The 17,889-nt window shown below is 41.6% G+C and overlaps 1 protein-coding gene across 1 annotated transcript in view; it reads right to left on the reverse strand.

Annotated features, from left to right (window-relative positions):
* Positions 1 to 14,613: 14,613 nt before the first annotated feature.
* LOC124717079 (nuclear RNA export factor 1-like) overlaps positions 14,614 to 17,889 on the reverse strand; it is a 144,428-nt gene continuing 141,152 nt past the window's right edge. The window contains exon 14 of the mRNA XM_047243767.1: positions 14,614 to 15,974. Coding sequence (XP_047099723.1) covers positions 15,854 to 15,974 — 121 coding nt within the window. The 3' untranslated portion in view covers positions 14,614 to 15,853. The remainder of the gene's footprint in view (positions 15,975 to 17,889) is intronic.

The following is a 17,889-nucleotide window of genomic DNA, read 5'->3' on the forward strand; positions in this document are numbered from 1 at the left end:
AACTGGCTATATCCTATTACAAACTGCATCCTTTTTTATGTGTTGTCACTCGCTCCCCTTTGGCTCATGAAGAGTTGGCGGGAGGGGGGGGGGGAGGGGGGTACTATTATGATCACTTTTTGAGGCCTGTATGGGTGAAGCGATGGAAGTCTGTTCTGTAGGGTATGGTGACCTTCATACTTGGCTATTCAATGAAGAACATGTGAGGTACGGAATCTTGAGGTGAGAGTGCGGTACGGAAAGCAATCTTTGAGGTCTGTCTTCTATCCCTCTTAGATCCTAGCACTCCTAGTCGTAGAATGAGATTTTCACTCTGCAGCAGAGTGTGCGCTGATATGAAACTTCCTGGCAGATTAAAATTGTGTGCCGGACCGAGACTCGAACTCGGAGCCTTTGCCTTTCGTGGGCAAGTGCTCTACCAACTGAGCTACCCAAGCACGACTCACGCCCTGTCCTCACAGTTTTACTTCCCCTAGGCTGTGGCTAAGCTATGTCACTGCAACACCCTTTCTTTCAGGAGTGCTAGTCTTGCATGGTTCGCAGGAGAGCTTTGTAAAGTTTGGAAGGTAGGAGATGAAGTACTGGTGGAAGTTTCACTCCTAGTCTTACTTTTTCTTTCTTCCTTCTCTAACAGGACTATTGGCTCTATTCTACTCCTATCAATATTCAATAGTTTCTATCGCAGAAACCATTCTTAATTCCATTGCACATTCCACAGGAATGCCTCAGGAGCAACACACAAATTCCATAGGAGTAAATGAAAGTGTGACACCAGATGAGTCAAGAAACATACGACCATCCACCAAGAACTATTACACAGAAATGTAGGTGGAAGTTTTTCTTGATCGGGAGAAAGGAGGAAATGGTCATTCGTAAATGGATTTAACAGATCAGCCGAATTAATACCTGTAAGGATAAATTTCTACAAATATAGAAATAGGAACGGTGTGTGTGTGTGTGTGTGTGTGTGTGTGTGTGTGTGTGTGTAGCGTACCTTGCAAAAACTGTATGTTGGCGGAAAAGGTTAGGTGGGCCCATAGAAGGGAAGAAATATACTGTGTGTGGCGCTGTTCTTTCTCGGCTCGATGGTGATGGTATGTCCCAGTAGAGATGACGTGGAACATCGTCCGTCGATCACGACAATGCCAATCTGTAACTATAAAAAATAAAATAAAAAAGCCAACCTCCTCGCGTGGTTTGGTTGCTTTCAGATACTGTATCTCGAAAATAATATCACTGGAACAGCACACCGGAGTGTGTGCGCACTGCCCTTGCTTGTAATGAAAGCAATTGTGTTCATTGTCTGTCGATCTTCTTCATTGATAAATGTAGCTATTGCACCACTCGATAATGCGATGCCTCCATTGGCCTGAAATAACCAAAAGTCCCTTGCCTGGTCGCGACAGACCCTTTACGGCGTAAGTTCACGCTAATGCTAACTAGCTGTCTATAGTTCTTATGCCCGGTTTGAGAATGGTTATTCAAACGCTAGAAAACAGTGTCTTGAATCATCATTCCATCACCCAAGCCAAGGCCACATTATGAATTTTGCGACAATATTAATTTGTTAATTATTATTCCGTCGTCAAGGTGTCGCTACGTCGCGTATTCAACAACTACACGACGTAACTTCAGAGATAACATACCCTTGTGCAATATTCAGAATGCGTCGTACTTTTAGTGAAAAGTTATTACTGTTCACAGTTGAAATGTAACGAAATCACTTAGCAATTTTATGTTAAGAATAATCAGTTAATTTCTAGAATACACTTTGAATGTCCCTTAAATGATGTAGGCGACACGAAAAATTAAAGATGAATTAAGGTTTATTTTCTTTCGTAATTATTGTTTGTCCCTATGCTGAGCACACACACACCGATATTTGATTCAGGGAATTGCATATATTAATATCAGTTATTCTGACCTTGACGTCGACTCCTGACAACAAGGCGAAATTGCAATTTCTTCGTGATTGCGTTTCGTTCTAGCCTACTCAAGTCTAACAATGGAGTTTATGTTGGCGATCAGTCTCTTTCTGTGTTCTTTGATGTTCGTGGCTATTAAGTATCACGAAGGATAAGTCCAATCACAAATCGGTAATCACACGATTCACTTTTCTGTCACATACATCAAAATCCCGTTATTTGTCTAAAGCCCGGTCTACACGCAACGATCTGTCTGCGCAGATGTCTGTACATGCAAAAGATCGCTGCAAATGTGGTGTGTTCACACGACACAAACCCCAATCTACTATTCGCCCTCCATCTGTAGGTGTAGAAAAGAAATATCAGTGGCAACCGACTACGCTCCCCGTAAACGTCAAAAATTTAATTCAGTTATTTTGAAATATAGAAATGGAGGAAGTTCTGTTGTGGTCTGTGTTCGCAACTTGTGTTGCAAAACACATTCAGACCAACCGCAGGAAACAGAGAAAGCGGTCAAAATGGTGTAGACAGTGGTTGCTAAAGCGAAAGCACTTTTCTCACGTAAATTTACTGCGGGATTTGAAGGGCGAACCTTAAGAAAGCCAAGCAGATCAAAATACCTAACGTTGGCTGGTATACTTGATCTACTCCTACATCAGATCTTCTAGATTTCTGAACTTTGGTTAACTCTTTTCGGTAAAAAGTTCGCAACGGATTTTTTTTTAAAATTCTGTTTTCCGAGGCGTCGACTGCCCGCAATTTTTCAATTAGAGCATTGTATGGCGCTGTCTTTTTGTCTCGGTCACTATATTCTTTACTTTTAATCTTCCACAAACATGGGTGGTTTCTATATACTTCAATGAATTCACTAACAAACTCTCGGAAACACTGACGAGTATCAGCCATTTTAATGCCCTGTGCGCACAAATACAAACACTAGACTGAGCAAGCAGCTGTTTCGCGCCAGATTTGCGGCGATCTCCTGCCCACACGCTCCAACTTGTCTGCGCAGATGTTGTTTGAACCCACAGATTTGAGAGGTTTCGCTCAAACCTCCAACTCCAACTTCCAGGTTTGCACACACCTCAGGTTGGTGCAAATCTTCTGTCCACACGCAACGATCTGTCTGCGCAGATGTGATGTGCGCAGACAGATCGTTGTGTGTGGACGGGTCTTAACGGTAAAGATGATCCTACTTTAGTCCGACTTCTGACTTATATTTCCAGTCTACATCGTAAAACTTTAAACTTCAAATCAGTTTTAAAACAATCTAGCAGCGCTTAACATGCGTACTACTGTTGCAGAATACAAGAGAGAAGTGAAATTAACATCTCCATTGCCGAGTTACATTGTAGTCACAGCGAACTTTCAGCAGGATGAGGCTACAACTCTCTTGTGGGATAAATGTTATCTTTGGTCGATTTAAGGTCTCGGGCTTTAACCTTCGTAAATAATAATTTTTGAATTCTTTCTTTAAAGTTTCTGTTTTGTATCACTTGGTATACTTTCATTCAGTCCCTTCTTTATGACAGGCATTAGTACCGGTACTTACAAACATTACAGTTAATCAAAAAGAGTGTACATTATGGGTTCTGTATTACTATGTTATGGAGGTAGATATATGGATTTTGAGAGTAACAATAGTACTGTAAAGATTGTTTGTGACTGAGAAGTATCTTCCTACAGAAGAAAGTGTCTGAGCACGTCTTACAGAAGTAAGGAGTGATAGTGAATTTTGTTTCCCAATTGTGAGTGAAGGAGATATTTCGATACATGCGTGAACGTAAAGGCAGATGTCAGAGCTCTGTGACTGACAGTGCGGGGTTGTGATTACCTCACAGTGTGTAACTCCCTACATATGGGTGAAGCAATGTTCATTTAAAGTAATTATAAATGGCCTATGTATCAGCTTCTGTTTTGTTTCCATAAATATTAATAATCTTCCACTTGCAATGTCACAATTTATCAATTTTATTCATTTTACAGATAATACAAGCTGGTCCTTACGGATGGGATTCCTAATTAAATATTTGAAGATATTGGATGTTTCAACACAAATGGACTGCCAATAAATTTCGATTTTACTAAGTACTTATAAGTTACGAAATTATTATTTGTGGAAACATTGTGGGCAAAAGGGCATCTGGTGCCAATCCTAAAATTTCCAAAAAGAATTCAGACAATTATGACTAATTAGTGGAGGGGTAAAGTGGCTACTCAAAGGGAAATTGAATATTCACCAAACCACGGTTATTGATAGAAGCTTGCCCGATACACATTTGGTATCTACATGTTATAAGCTATCACACCAAATATTTTTAAGTGAAAAAGAAAGTAATACATAGGAAGTCTGAAGGCTTACATAATGGCCACTTTTCTTTACATGGAAAAGAGGGGCGGGGTCAGTTAGACCATCAATGAGGCAGCTCCTTCTGATCCTACAGGAGAACAGGCGAGTACAGTATTCGTTTGAAAATTATTTTTATGAGCTCCAACCAGGAGTGACTCATTTTTAGTTACCCGAGTGGTTACTAGTTTGTTTCTTAAATAGCTTGTGTGTCTGTGTGCACACTAGGCACAGTCTACCATTTTAAAAACTGTGTGTGGTAGAGTTTTGTCATAGGGACTGTGATTGCTCTGTATGGATGCAGGTCGGTTGGTGCCCCTTGCTCATAGCTCCAGGTGTTGCTGGTTGTGATCATGCAGATTGGGACTGTTGCTAGTGGACATCACTACGTCACTGTCAGAGGCCGGATGAAAAAATCCAAGGAATGTCCAGCACATTGCTTGATTCCCCCATCAGCCCACTACTGTTGATGTCCCAGTTACTGCCCACACGAGGTTGATCCCTCACCACTGGTCGAGTGGGAGATTGTTCCAACGTGCGGAAGGCATTAAAGACTTTCCAGGAGGCCAATTGAAAGGCCTCCCCAGTTTGTCTGACAAATAGGTTAACACCCTATCTGTGACTGATGTAAACCCCGAGCCAGATGTGGTCACTTCATTTCTTTGAGAGGAAGCCTTTCAGCCTACTAGATCTGGGCAGTCAAGGAGGGCAGGATTACTGGTATTTGGGAGCTCCAATGTTAGGTATGTAATGAGGACCCTTAGGGACACGGCTGCCAAAAAGGTGAAGAAATACAGTATGCATACCGGGGAGAGTCATCCAAGTTTTGTAAATTGTCCATCCACACACACAGGGTGCATCCAACTACAGGTGATGGCTCATGTCGATACTAATGATGCCTGCCACTTTGTGTTGGAAGAGGTTCTTTCTGGCTTCAAGTAGCTAGCTGAATTGGTAAAGACTGCCAGTCTTGCTTGTGAGATGAAGGCAGAGCTCACCATCTGTAGCATCGTCGACAGGACCGATTGTGGACCTTTGCATGGAATGAGATGAAGGGTCTGAATCAGAGGCTCAGACAGTTCTGTGACTGTGTATGCTGCAGATCCCTCGACTTACACCGTAAGGTGATGAGCTATTGGGTCTTGCTTAATAGGTCAGGGATCCACCACATACAGAAAGTGGCCAAAAGGATAGCAAGGATTGTTTGAAGTGTGCTGGGCGATTTTTTAGGTTGGCAGGTTCAGAGAGTCTTGGGAGAGAACCAAAAGAGTTTTAGTTTCAATGGGCACATGTCAAACATGACTAGTGCTGACATAGCAACAACAGGTATTGTGGTAGTAAACTGTCGTAGTTCTGTTGGGTAACAAATCAGAGTTTCATGCAATAACAGAAATGCACTGAAGCAAATCATTATTGGTACTGAAATGTGGCTAAAACTGAAGATAAGTTCAGCAAAATTTTTACGAAGGACCTGACAGTGTTCAGCAAGGATAGATTAAATACAGTTGGTGGTGGTACATTTGTTGCTCTTAGAAATGGTCTATCTTGTAGCAAAATTGAAATAGAACCTGTGAATTAGTACAGGTAGACGTTATACTTGACAACGAGACTAAATTAATAACAATATTCAAAGAAAATGATCTACTGACATTACCTAACAGCTAACATGGATTCAGAAAATATCGTTCCTCTGAAACACAACAAACTCTTTATTTTCATGAAGTATTGAGTGTTACCAAATGGAGATGTCAAACTGACTGGTATTTTTAGATTTCCAGATGGATTTTGACAATGTTCCTCATATATGGGTTATAATCAACTTGCCTGCCTATGGAGTATCATCTCAGTTGTGCAACTGGATTTGTGATTTCCTATCAGAAAGACCACAGTTCATAATAATTGACAGAAAGTCATTGAGTAAAACGTGTTATCTGACGTTCCCCAAGGAAGTCTTATAGGCTCTCTGGAATTCCTAATCTATCTAAATGACTTAGGAGACAATCTGAGCACCCATATTTGATTGTTCGCATATGATGCTGTCACTTACCATCTAGTAAAGTCATCAGAAGATCAAAACCAGTTGAAGAATGACTTGAGACGAGATATCTGTATGGTGTACAAAGTGACAGTTGACCCAAAATAATGAAAACAAATAACTTAAATTGGAACGATCAGATAGATAATGTGGAGAAAGAAATTTATTGGCAGAACTTAGACAATGCAATAGGCCTACCAAAATTACTGCCTTGACTACGCTTGTGCATCCACTTCTGCAGTATTGCTGTGCAGTAAATTCAAGGAAGGATAGCTCGTTTATGCAAAATAGGGGAGAAAGGGTCACGGATACAATATGCGAGTTTGGGTTAGGAAAATCACCCTAAAGGGCTAGAATGGCAGTAATAGTTTTTTATATAAAAGGGTCTAGAACTCAATCTGATCTGTAGATCAGATTAAATATACAGTATTTTGCATGATATGTGTAAAAACTAACTCTTACTGGGGTGAGCACTTTACACACACACACACACACACACACACACACACACACACACACACACACACCAAACGAAAGTGTTGGCATGTCGATAGACACACAAACAGACACAAACACACACACAAAATCCAAGCTTTCACAACCAACGGTTGCTTCATCAGGAAAGAGGGAAGGAGAGGGAAAGACGAAAGGATGTGGGTTTTAAGGGAGAGGGCAAGGAGTCATTCCAATCCCGGGAGTGGAAAGACTTACCTTAGGGGGAAAACTGTCCCATGCACCCTCCCACCACCACATTCTCCAGTCCTGTAACCCGGAAGGTGTACATGATCAAAGGCAGAGCCACGTGTGAAAGCACCCATGTGATTTACCAATTGACCTGCCTACACTGTGAAGCTTTCTATGTGGGAATGACCAGCAACAAACTGTCCATTCGCATGAATGGACACAGGCAGACAGTGTTTGTTGGTAATGAGGATCACCCTGTGGTTAAACATGCCTTGGTGCACGGCCAGCACATCTTGGCACAGTGTTACACCGTCCGGGTTATCTGGATACTTCCCACTAACACCAACCTGTCAGAACTCCAGAGATGGGAACTTGCCCTTCAATATATCCTGTCTTCCCGTTACCAACCAGGCCTCAACCTCCACTAATTTCAAGTTGCCGCCACTCATACCTCACCTGTCATTCAACATCTTTGCCTCTGTACTTCCGCCTCGACTGACATCTCTGCCCAAACTCTTTGCCTTTACAAATGTCTGCTTGTGTCTGTATAGGTGCACATGGATATGTGTGTGTGTGTGTGTGTGTGTGTGTGTGTGTGTGTGTGTGTGTGTGTGTGTGTGTGTGTCTCGTGTGCGCGCGCACGCGAGTGTATACCTGTCCTTTTTTCCCCCTAAGGTAAGTCTTTCTGCTCCCGGGATTGGAATGACTGCTTAACCTCTCCCTTAAAACCCACATCCTTTCGTCTTTCCCTCTCCTTCCCTCTTTCATGATGAAGCAACCGTTGGTTGCGAAAGTTTGAATTTTGCGTGTGTGTTTGTGTGTCTATCAACATGCCAACGCTTTCGTTTGGTAAGTTACATCATCTTTGTTTTTAGATATATTTTTCCCACGTGGAATATTTCCCTCAACTAAATTTGTAGGCCGAAGAACATTGTTTAAATATGAATATTGCGAAAGACAGAATTAAGATTTTGATGTCTGACTATGAAGATTTCCTTTGTTGGGTTAGAGGGCTATAACTGACTCAGCAGTCCTCAATGCCACTACAGCAGTTGATGATCGACATGACAGCGGGTGATCTCCGCATATCGTCTGCGGCTCAGTTCCTCGACACACTGCTTCACCTAGGCATTTGTTGCTCACTGACATCACACTGCAGCAAGCTGTTTTCATCAGCCGTTGAGCTGCATTCAGACCAGAACTGACATTTCGTGTGATTTGTTTACGTTTAAACTTTCAAAGCATTAAATTGGTGTAGAAGGGTAAATGAGAAGTGATGTTACTGAAATGCTTTTAAATCTAAATATACATATGTGGGAGGTAACACAAATAATACTAATGGCTATCTTATGTCAGGTGCCTGAAAATCAGAAAAGTTTTTACTAAAAAATAGCAGAACAAACCTCCTCTGTCAAACGCACTGGCAACAAGGAAGCTGTGTATCGGAACTTGTCAGGCAACTGCACTGTTCAGGGCAAAGAATATGCAATGGCTGCTTTACCCAGCCTGGCCACTGAAGTGTGACATGACATGTATAGGATGGCATGTCCCTGTTTCCCAGCTTTGGTGACAACAAAAGATGTCTGTGACATTTAATAATGAATACCGTATTTACTCGAATCTAAGCCGCACTTTTTTCCCGTTTTTGTAATCCAAAAAACCGCCTGCGGCTTAGAATCGAGTGCAAAGTAAGCGGAAGTTCTGAAAAATGTTGGTACGTCTCACCACAACTAACTTCTGCCATCAAATATATGTAGCGCAAAACAGGTATGCTTTGCAGGCCCAAAGATAAATACTGGCGCCAAAACCTCTGCGTCAGTAAATAAATTAAAAGAAAAGGTAGAAGAATGTAAACATTATGCCATGTATTCTTTCGTGTTTGCTACTATCTCATTTAAATCCTGTCTGCCTAATAAACTACGAAACTAGACCAAGACAACAGCAAACGCGGATGAATATACATATCATGTCATGTTTAAATTCGTATTATTCTTATGCTGGATAGTGATACAGTCAGAAAGGAAGCATGGCAACTGACTAAATTTTTAAATCTAAGGTGACTCTAATTTCTGTGCAGAATGTAATGTACTAAAGAGGCGTCTGCAAGATTTTCAAACAGAGAAAAATTTTCGCTAAACTCTCGTTCAGAACATCTATCATACGCAGCTATTATTTGGTTCTTGTTGATCATTATCAGAGAAAGCAGCAGTGTAAGTAACAACAAATAGCAGTCTCTTGCCATTGTTTCGCTGATGAGACGATTCCTCCCTTTTTTTGTTTTTAAATTGTAAGCGGCCGTAGCGCGCACTAAGCAAGCCATGCCGCGAGCGGCGACAGGCCGTAAACACTCATTATCAGATGGCGACAAACAATGCATAACACAGTACAACAAAGCATTTTCAGCTTAGAGTGATGTAAACACCTATAACAAAGAGAATGGCACTTATCAGATCAAAGCAAAATAAGCAATCGATTCAAACCAGACGAAGCACGTGAAAAAGGAAGGGTACCCGTATAAATATGGACGGAGCGCCTGACACATAGCAATGGCTGTTTGGTAAAGCTTAACTGTTTAGCTTATGACTCGAACCAAACTACTGTAGCTGTATCTTTATCCATTCGACCTCAATTGTGTTTCACGTTACAATGGACCAACTTTGTTTCGATTTGGAGGGGCGGTCTAAAACTTTTCTCTCACCTTGAATTTCGAGTCTCAAATTTCAGGAGTGGCTTAGATTCGGGTAAATATTTTTTCCTTGATTTTGAGTCTCATTTTTCAGGTGCGGCTTAGATTCGGGGGCTTACATTCGAGTAAATACGGTAAGTATTGTGGAGTGCCTCTATAGGACACATTACTACAATATGTTCAGCTGGGAGAACAACTTGAATCCATTGCTTCTACAATGCAAGATGGCGAGTGAGCATCTCCTCCTGCTGTGTGGGGCTGTTTATTCTTTGGCATCAAGCTTTGTAAGTATGTAAAAAGACGAGGAAAAAAAAAATGGAAAACTCCCGTGACAAGTGACTGTTGAATTGGTTTATTTAAGGAGATACTTCTTGTCTTGATCTTTCACAAGCTACATACAGCGTGAGTCAGGAGAAAACATATTTGCTTTGAGGGGTGACAGTAATAATGCTTCTCAACAAAAATATTCATACGAACATATGAACTCTTTTTAACTGTATCTGCAAACGGCTGTTTGAAAATTGCAAGCATCAGTTGCGTGTCCTCCTTCACCAACAGTCACATGCGAATCCAACCAAACTGACATTAGGCCACATAGTGTTGTCTTTACTGACCATTTCAGTGTGCAGTTCACTTGCATACTTACAGCCAGTGACACAGTGAAACATAACCTGGGCATCGGATCGACTGCCACAGTGTCATTTCTTGGCCACTGAGGTCACCTGATCTTACTCCATTAGATTACTTTTTGTGGGGCTGGCTTAAGGGTAAGGTCTACAAGCAAAGAGTGGACACAAAGGATGAACTTCATGCTCGTATTTTACATGCATGTGCTCAAGTAAAGAACTGCACAAATGAGCTTGTGTCAGCAACACAGCAGTTGTCTACAAGAGCTGCAAAATTCACTGCAGTTGTGAGGAAACGTACACAATTAGACAAAACATTTGATGACAATGTTTCATTTATCCTGTTCACCACTGTTTTCATTAGTTTCCTCAGAAATTGTTAAGAACAGGACATACATTCATATTACTTTTCTGTTCAGAATCACAAATACAATCACCCCTCAAAGCATGTACCTTTCCGAATTACTCACCCTGTATGTTTTAAGATGATGTGCAAACCTACTTAGTAGATGATATTGTGTTCTGAAAGATGATGATGTGTAAAAGAAATTTTGAATACAGAAGGTTTAAAGTGCAGAAGATTATGTTATTCAAGAAGCTCAGTAAAGCTGGTGCCGGTGTTCTCTTTCAGCACGCATCCACGCATAAAGAAAAGGAGTCCTGTGAAGATTGCTGGAACATATTAGGTGATATCGAATAGCAGTTGCACCTCAGCAAAAGTCAAGAAAGCTGATCAAAAGAAATTTTATTGAACAAATCTACTGATACCAAACACAAGAGGGTTACAGACTGCACACAAAAATGTAACATTGATGCCGTACCGAAAAACTATCCGGGTTCCATTTCTTACCTGGCGCTACATATCATCCCACCACCACCTTCTCCAGTTCCGTCACAGGTGCATCTTACCCCACCAGAGGCTGAACCACCTGTGAGAGTCGGGATGTGGTCTACTGATTTAGCTGAAACCCTGTGGCACTCTACGTGGGCGCAACCACCAACAAGCTGCTTGTCTGTACGAACGGCCACTGCCAAACAGTCTGTAAGAGTTACCAAGCGTGCCACCTGACACGGTGTGTCCAACTTCGATGACTGCTTCACAGCCTATGCTGTTAGGATTCTACATCTACGTCAATACTCCGCAAGCCACCTGACTGTGTGTGGCGGAGGGTACCTTGAGTACCTCTATTGGTTCTCCCTTCTATTCCAGTCCCGTATTGTTCATGGAAAGGACTGTCGGTATGCTTCTGTGTGGGCTCTAATCTCTCTGATTTTATCCTCATGGTCTCTTCGCGAGATATACGTAGGAGGGAGCAATATACTGCTTGACTCTTCGATGAAGGTATGTTCTCGAAACTTTAACAAAAGCCTGTACCGTGCTACTGAGCGTTTCTCTTGCAGAGTCTTCCACTGGAGTTTATCTATCATCTCCGTAATGCTTTCGCAATTACTAAATGATCCTGTAACGAAGCGCGCTGCTCTCCGTTGGATCTTCTCTATCTCTTCTATCAACCCTATCTAGTACGGATCCCACACTGCTGAGCAGTATTCAAGCAGTGGACGAACAAGCGTACTGTAACCTACTTCCTTTGTTTTCGGATTGCATTTCCTTAGGATTCTTCCAATGAATCTCAGTCTGGCATCTGCTTTACCAACGATCAACTTTATATGATCATTCCATTTTAAATCACTCCTAATGCGTACTCCCAGATAATTTATGGAATTGACTGCTTCCAGTTTCTGACCCGCTATTTTGTAGCTAAATGATAAGGGCTCTATCTTTCTTTGTATTTGCAGCACATTACACTTGTCTACATTGAGATTGAATTGCCATTCCCTGCACCATGCGTCAATTCGCTGCAGATCCTCCCGCATTTCAGTACAATTTTCCATTGTTACAACCTCTCGATACACCACAGCATCATCTGCAAAAAGCCTCAGTGAACTTCCGATGTCATCCACAAGGTCTTCCCACTGACACCAGCTTTTTCTGAATTAAGCAGGTGGGAACTCTCCCTCTGTTCCCGCCACCCTGGCCTCTACTTCCACTAGTCCCTGTTCTCACCTCCCTCTGTCCCCTTCCCTGCTTCATCTCCAGCCTAACATGCGTGTGACGTACCCCGCTGCACCTGCACAATCCCTTCTCCACCTCCCCTATTCTCATCCGGCACAGCCTTCCGATGCTGCAGCTAGGGGCCCACTATCTTGTCCCCACTGTCGCCCTACACACTCCCAGAGGCAGCAGTGCAGCATCTTCCCCCACCCCTACTCCAGTATCCCTCTCTTTCCCTACACCACACCTCTCCTGTTCCACCACAACACACCTACCCAAGATTGCTGCTCACTACAGTCAGGCCTCAGTAACCGGAAACGATAGTGTCGGTGTGTGTGTGTGTGTGTGTGTGTGTGTGTGTGTGTGTGTGATTGTACAACTTGATAATATAGCTAAAAACAAAGATTCTGTAACTTACCAAATGAAAGCGTTGGTACGTTGATAGAAACAATACCAAACACAAACACACACACAAATTTCAAGCTTTTGCAACCCACAGTTGCTTCATCAGGAAAGAGGGAAGGAGAGGGAAAGATGAAAGGATGTGGGTTTTAAGGGAGAGGGTAAGGAGTCATTCCAATCCTGGGAACAGAAAGACTTACCTTGGGGGGAAAAAGGAACAGGTATACACTCGCACACACACACACACACACACACACATATCCATCCGCACATAACAGACACAAGCAGACATATGTAAAGGTAAAGAGTTTGGGTAGAGATGTCAGTCGAGGCGGAAGTACAGAGGCAAAGATGTTATTGAATGACAGGTGAGGTATGAGCGGCGGCAACTTGAAATTAGCGGAGGTTGAGGCCTGGTGGGTAACGGGAAGAGAGGATATATTGAAGGGCAAGTTCCCATCTCTGGAGTTCTGATAGGTTGGTGTCAGTGGGAAGTATCCAGATAACCCAGACGGTGTGACACTGTGCCAAGATGTGCTGGCCGTGTACCGAGGCATGTGTAGCCACAGGGTGATCCTCATTACCAACAAACACTGTCTGCCTGTGTCCGTTCATGGGAATAGACAGTTTGTTGCTGGTCATTCCCACATAGAAAGCTTCACAGAGTAGGCAGGTCAGTTAGTAAATCACGTAGGTGCTTTCACATGTGGGTCTGCCTTTGATTGTGTACACCTTCCGGGTTACAGGACTGGAGTAGGTGGGTAGGTGGTGGTGGTGGGAGGGTGCATGGGACAGGTTTTACACCGGGGGCGGTTACAAGGGTAGGAGCCAGAGGGTAGGGAAGGTGGTTTGGGGATTAAATAGGGATGAACCGAGAGGTTACGAAGGTTAGATGGATGGTGGAAAGACACTCTTGGTAGAGTGGGGAGGATTTCGTGAAGGATGGATCTCATTTCAGGGCAGGATTTGAGGAAGTTGTATCCCTGTTGGAGAGCCACATTCAGAGTCTGATCCAGTCCCGGAAAGTATCCTGTCACAAGTGGGGCACTTTTGGGATTCTTCTGTGGAAGGTTCTGGGTTTGGGGGGATGAGGAAGTGGCTTTGGTTATTTGCTTCTGTACCAGGTCGGGAGGGTAGTTGTGGGATGCGAAAGCTGTTTTTAGGTTGTTGGTGTAATGGTTCAGGGATTCAGGGCTGGAGCAGATTTGTTTGCCACGAAGACCTTGGCTGTAGGGAAGGGACAGTTTGATATGGAATGGGTGGCAGCTGTCATAATGGAGGTACTGTTGCTTGTTGGTGGGTTTGATGTGGACGGATGTGTGAAGCTGGCCATTGGACAGATGGAGGTCAACGTCGATGAAAGTGGCATGGGATCTGGAGTAGGACGAGGTGAATCTGATGGAAGCAAAGGAGTTGAGGTTGGAGAGGAAATTCTGGAGTTCTTCTTCACTGTGAGTCCAGATCATGAAGATGTCATCAATAAATCTGTACCAAACTTTGGGTTGGCAGGCCTGGGTGACAAAGAAGGCTTCTTCTAAGCGATCCATTGGGTTGTGAAAGCTTGAAATTTGTGTATGTGTTTGTGTTTGTTAGTGTTTCTATCACCGTACCAACGCTTTCATTTGGTAAGTTACAGAATCTTCGTTTTTAGATATATTTTTCCCACGTGGAATGTTTCCCTCTATTATATTCATATCATCAACTTGATAATATAGTAGACTTAGGAGCTGATCAAAGAAATTTCTGTTATGCAAGGAACGATTTAAATTCATGTATTTGGGTGTGTTAAAATTCATATTAGCACTGTTATATTCCAACTTCTGTATCTTTATTGTAGTGAACTAAAATGAAATTTACATTTTTTACATCACAGAGACTCCTGTGGGCCACAGAACATAACTCATGTAATGTATGTACAAAGACAAAAAAATATAGCTGACTCGAGATTATGTTTTAAGGCTGATTTCACATACGAAATCATTTATTTACTTATAGTCTAATGGTCATTACATTTAATTATCAGACAGAATTACTAGCCAATGCTTACTTTCAGGAGGCAAAATATTTAGTGCTGCCGATAAACACGTATAAAAGAAAACGTACACGACACATACTAGCTTTCAGAACTATTAGATCCTTCCTCAAAGAAGGAGAGAGAAATAAGCTATGGAACATTCAAAAGGGAGGGAAAATCACTCACACTATAATATGAGAGGGTGCTATGACACAGTGTGGGGCTACAAATTTGTGCTTATAAGCAGGTGTCCAAAAAGCAACAACACACGGCCAAGATAGCAGTGACAGATGAGCATACGCATTTTGTAGCTCCCCAGTTTTGGGATGTCATGGAAACTATGGATATCGTATTTACAAAATATAATTTAATAATATGAATGTTGCATGTAACAAATTAATATTGAAGAATAATCAGTGATACTTTGTTTATGTAGGTTACTGAGCCAAAGCGATGTTGATTGGCACCAGGTTTTCATTAATAAATTTGTGTTGTCTGAAGAATTTGTCTTCTTAGTGTCATTTGGTGTAAACTGCTGATTTTATTTTCTGTGAAGCCTGTTATGAGACCTACATCCAGCAAAAATGACCAATATTCACTGGCATTGGCAAGGCACACAAGTCAAAGTTAGTTGAAGAGGGAGATAAATAATTTAGAAGTAAAGGAGACAAAATAATTTAGAGGTAAAGGAGACAACTCGCCAAATAGGAGAAGTGTTGAGTTGTCAACTGGTGTTCTAATCTCTGAGAAAGAAACTAGTAGTTCCAAAAGTTAGGATAGTGTGTATCAGCAGTGCTGAAGGTAAGGACTGCCTAGTAATTTTGTCTCATAATTTAATATTTTTTTCGACTGAATTTTTCTTTTGACACAATGCACATTGGATTAACTACTCTCAGCATACTGCTCCCTGCTGATAAACCTGCACTAACCAGTCACAAAACTAAGTTGCAGCACCTTTTTCTGGAATAATGCTGCTGCAGTTACAGCAATTACCACATTCACAATGCGTGTAACATTTGTCAGTAGCTGGTTCAAGTACTATACAGACACAGGTATTCAAAGGTCTACAGCTTTTCCCTTTTTAAGATTTTGCAGCTTCTTTTGCTTTTATGAATCTTTCTACTGGAATTTTGCCTGCTTTGTACATTTCAATGAATGATAGGAGCGCTTTTCTTAGGTCCCAGTGCGCAGTTTCCAGGCACCTGAAAAGAAAAGAGTGTTTTTTACTATTTAAGGCACCAGAATCTTCTGAAACATGAATGAGAGCTGCTTCTTGTAGTTTTTTGCACAATCTCTATGCATGCCTATATGAAAAACAAGTATCCAAACAACCATATATGGGAAATCCATTAAACACCTTTGTTAGGGAAGGAGAAATAATTTTTTCCAAAACAAATGATTTATTTCTCTATATCTATAACGACATGCTTAAGTGTTTAGCAGAGTGTGCATAAAACCCCTTCAGACTATATCTCCAGTTCCATTCTCAAATAGTAATGTGGGAAAAATGAACACCTAAATTTGTCCAGCCATTAAATCACAGTAAAGCTTCGGACATATTAAATTTAAACTCATTTCTTTCCCTGCCTAAGCCCATTACTTATGTTTAAGGCCTTTTGCAAACAAAACATTTCATACTCATCTTGTTACACTTTACTTGACATCCTCTTGCACACCTGTATGCAGCTTCTTCGCACCGATCAAATCATTTCCAATGGCATTGATTAAATTTGTGACAATTCAATGAACATTACAAATATAGAAAGGGAGGGAAGAGTGTTACAAACTTCAGTATACAAATCAACAGTAATGAGTAAATACTGTGTGACAGACAACTAGAACACTGGTGCTACACAACCTGATTGTGTATGATGGGAAGCATTCCATTGTGGGTGACTAATTACAGGTGAAATTAGCAATGGTCTCATCAGAATGCAACAAACCCACTGAAAGCTAATGAAAGTGGAAAGCTGAGGGAGGGGGGCAGGGGAGGGGAGGGGAGGGTAGGAGGGAGAAGTGCAGGGACAGAGAGAGAAAGAAAGCTGGAATGAGGGAAAGATTTTAGTCAGAAGCTCAGGGATTTTCTGTCGTCTCTATGTGTCTCTCAATTGTTGGGAGCCTTATCCATGTGGCTGAAAGTGATTCAGGTAACATGCCTATTATGAGGAATAACAATATTGCAAACACATTCACAGGAAGATGATAAACTCGTTTCCTAGTCATTGCATAATAAAGAATAACCATGGAGGGAAGGTCAGTATTCAGGGATGACTGGAACACTCATTTGAAGCAAAAAACTTCACATGGACAAATGCACTGTTCCAAATTATTTCAAGAGACAGGACACATTTAATGTACATTTGTTTCCGGGCTAAGGGTGCACACATAAACATCGTACCAATCTGACATCTTCAATGTTTTATTCTAGGTAAATCCGCTTGTTGCTTTTAAACTCTTTGCCTGGGATATCTTTCTGCTTTTAAAACTGGCCCACTGAACATTTAGTTGTCCACAATGTCTTGTGAGTGAAGTAGTGTGAGGGATTGAGTACGTATCAGAGAGAAGCATCGATTAAGTGTGTATGTACACACACTGGCTAAAGTGTCACATATCTATAGTGCATATTTACGGTATCTGCTACAGTAGTGCTACTGCTGCTGTCAAAGAATTATGTTGGTTGTTTCTGATGCAGTATCCAACAAACAGGGACCGATGACCGTAGCAGTCTGGTCCCTTTAATCCCACAAACCAACCAACCAACCAACAAACATGTTTAAGACAAACATTAAATGCGCAAACTTTGTACACATTTCTCGTACATGTCAATAGTTTTCACATTGGCAACAGTTCACATGACTTGAATTTTGTCACTGGTTAAATGACAATTGTCATTTGCTGATGAAGCCACACTTACACAAAATTAAATCAACAACATCCATAATAATCATTGATGGTCACAGGAAAATCCATACGCCACAGTGTACCCCGATTTCCAAGTTAATTTTTAGATCAATCTTTGGTGCGAAATGATCGGTAACACATTGATAGGTCTAGTTATTCTAGAAGAATGAACGATGGGATAGAATTATTTCTATTTTCGGAAAATTCATTTGTAGA

Source organism: Schistocerca piceifrons, chromosome 9 (genome assembly GCF_021461385.2).
Source record: "Schistocerca piceifrons isolate TAMUIC-IGC-003096 chromosome 9, iqSchPice1.1, whole genome shotgun sequence".
In the NCBI taxonomy this organism is placed as follows: Eukaryota; Metazoa; Arthropoda; class Insecta; order Orthoptera; family Acrididae; genus Schistocerca; species Schistocerca piceifrons.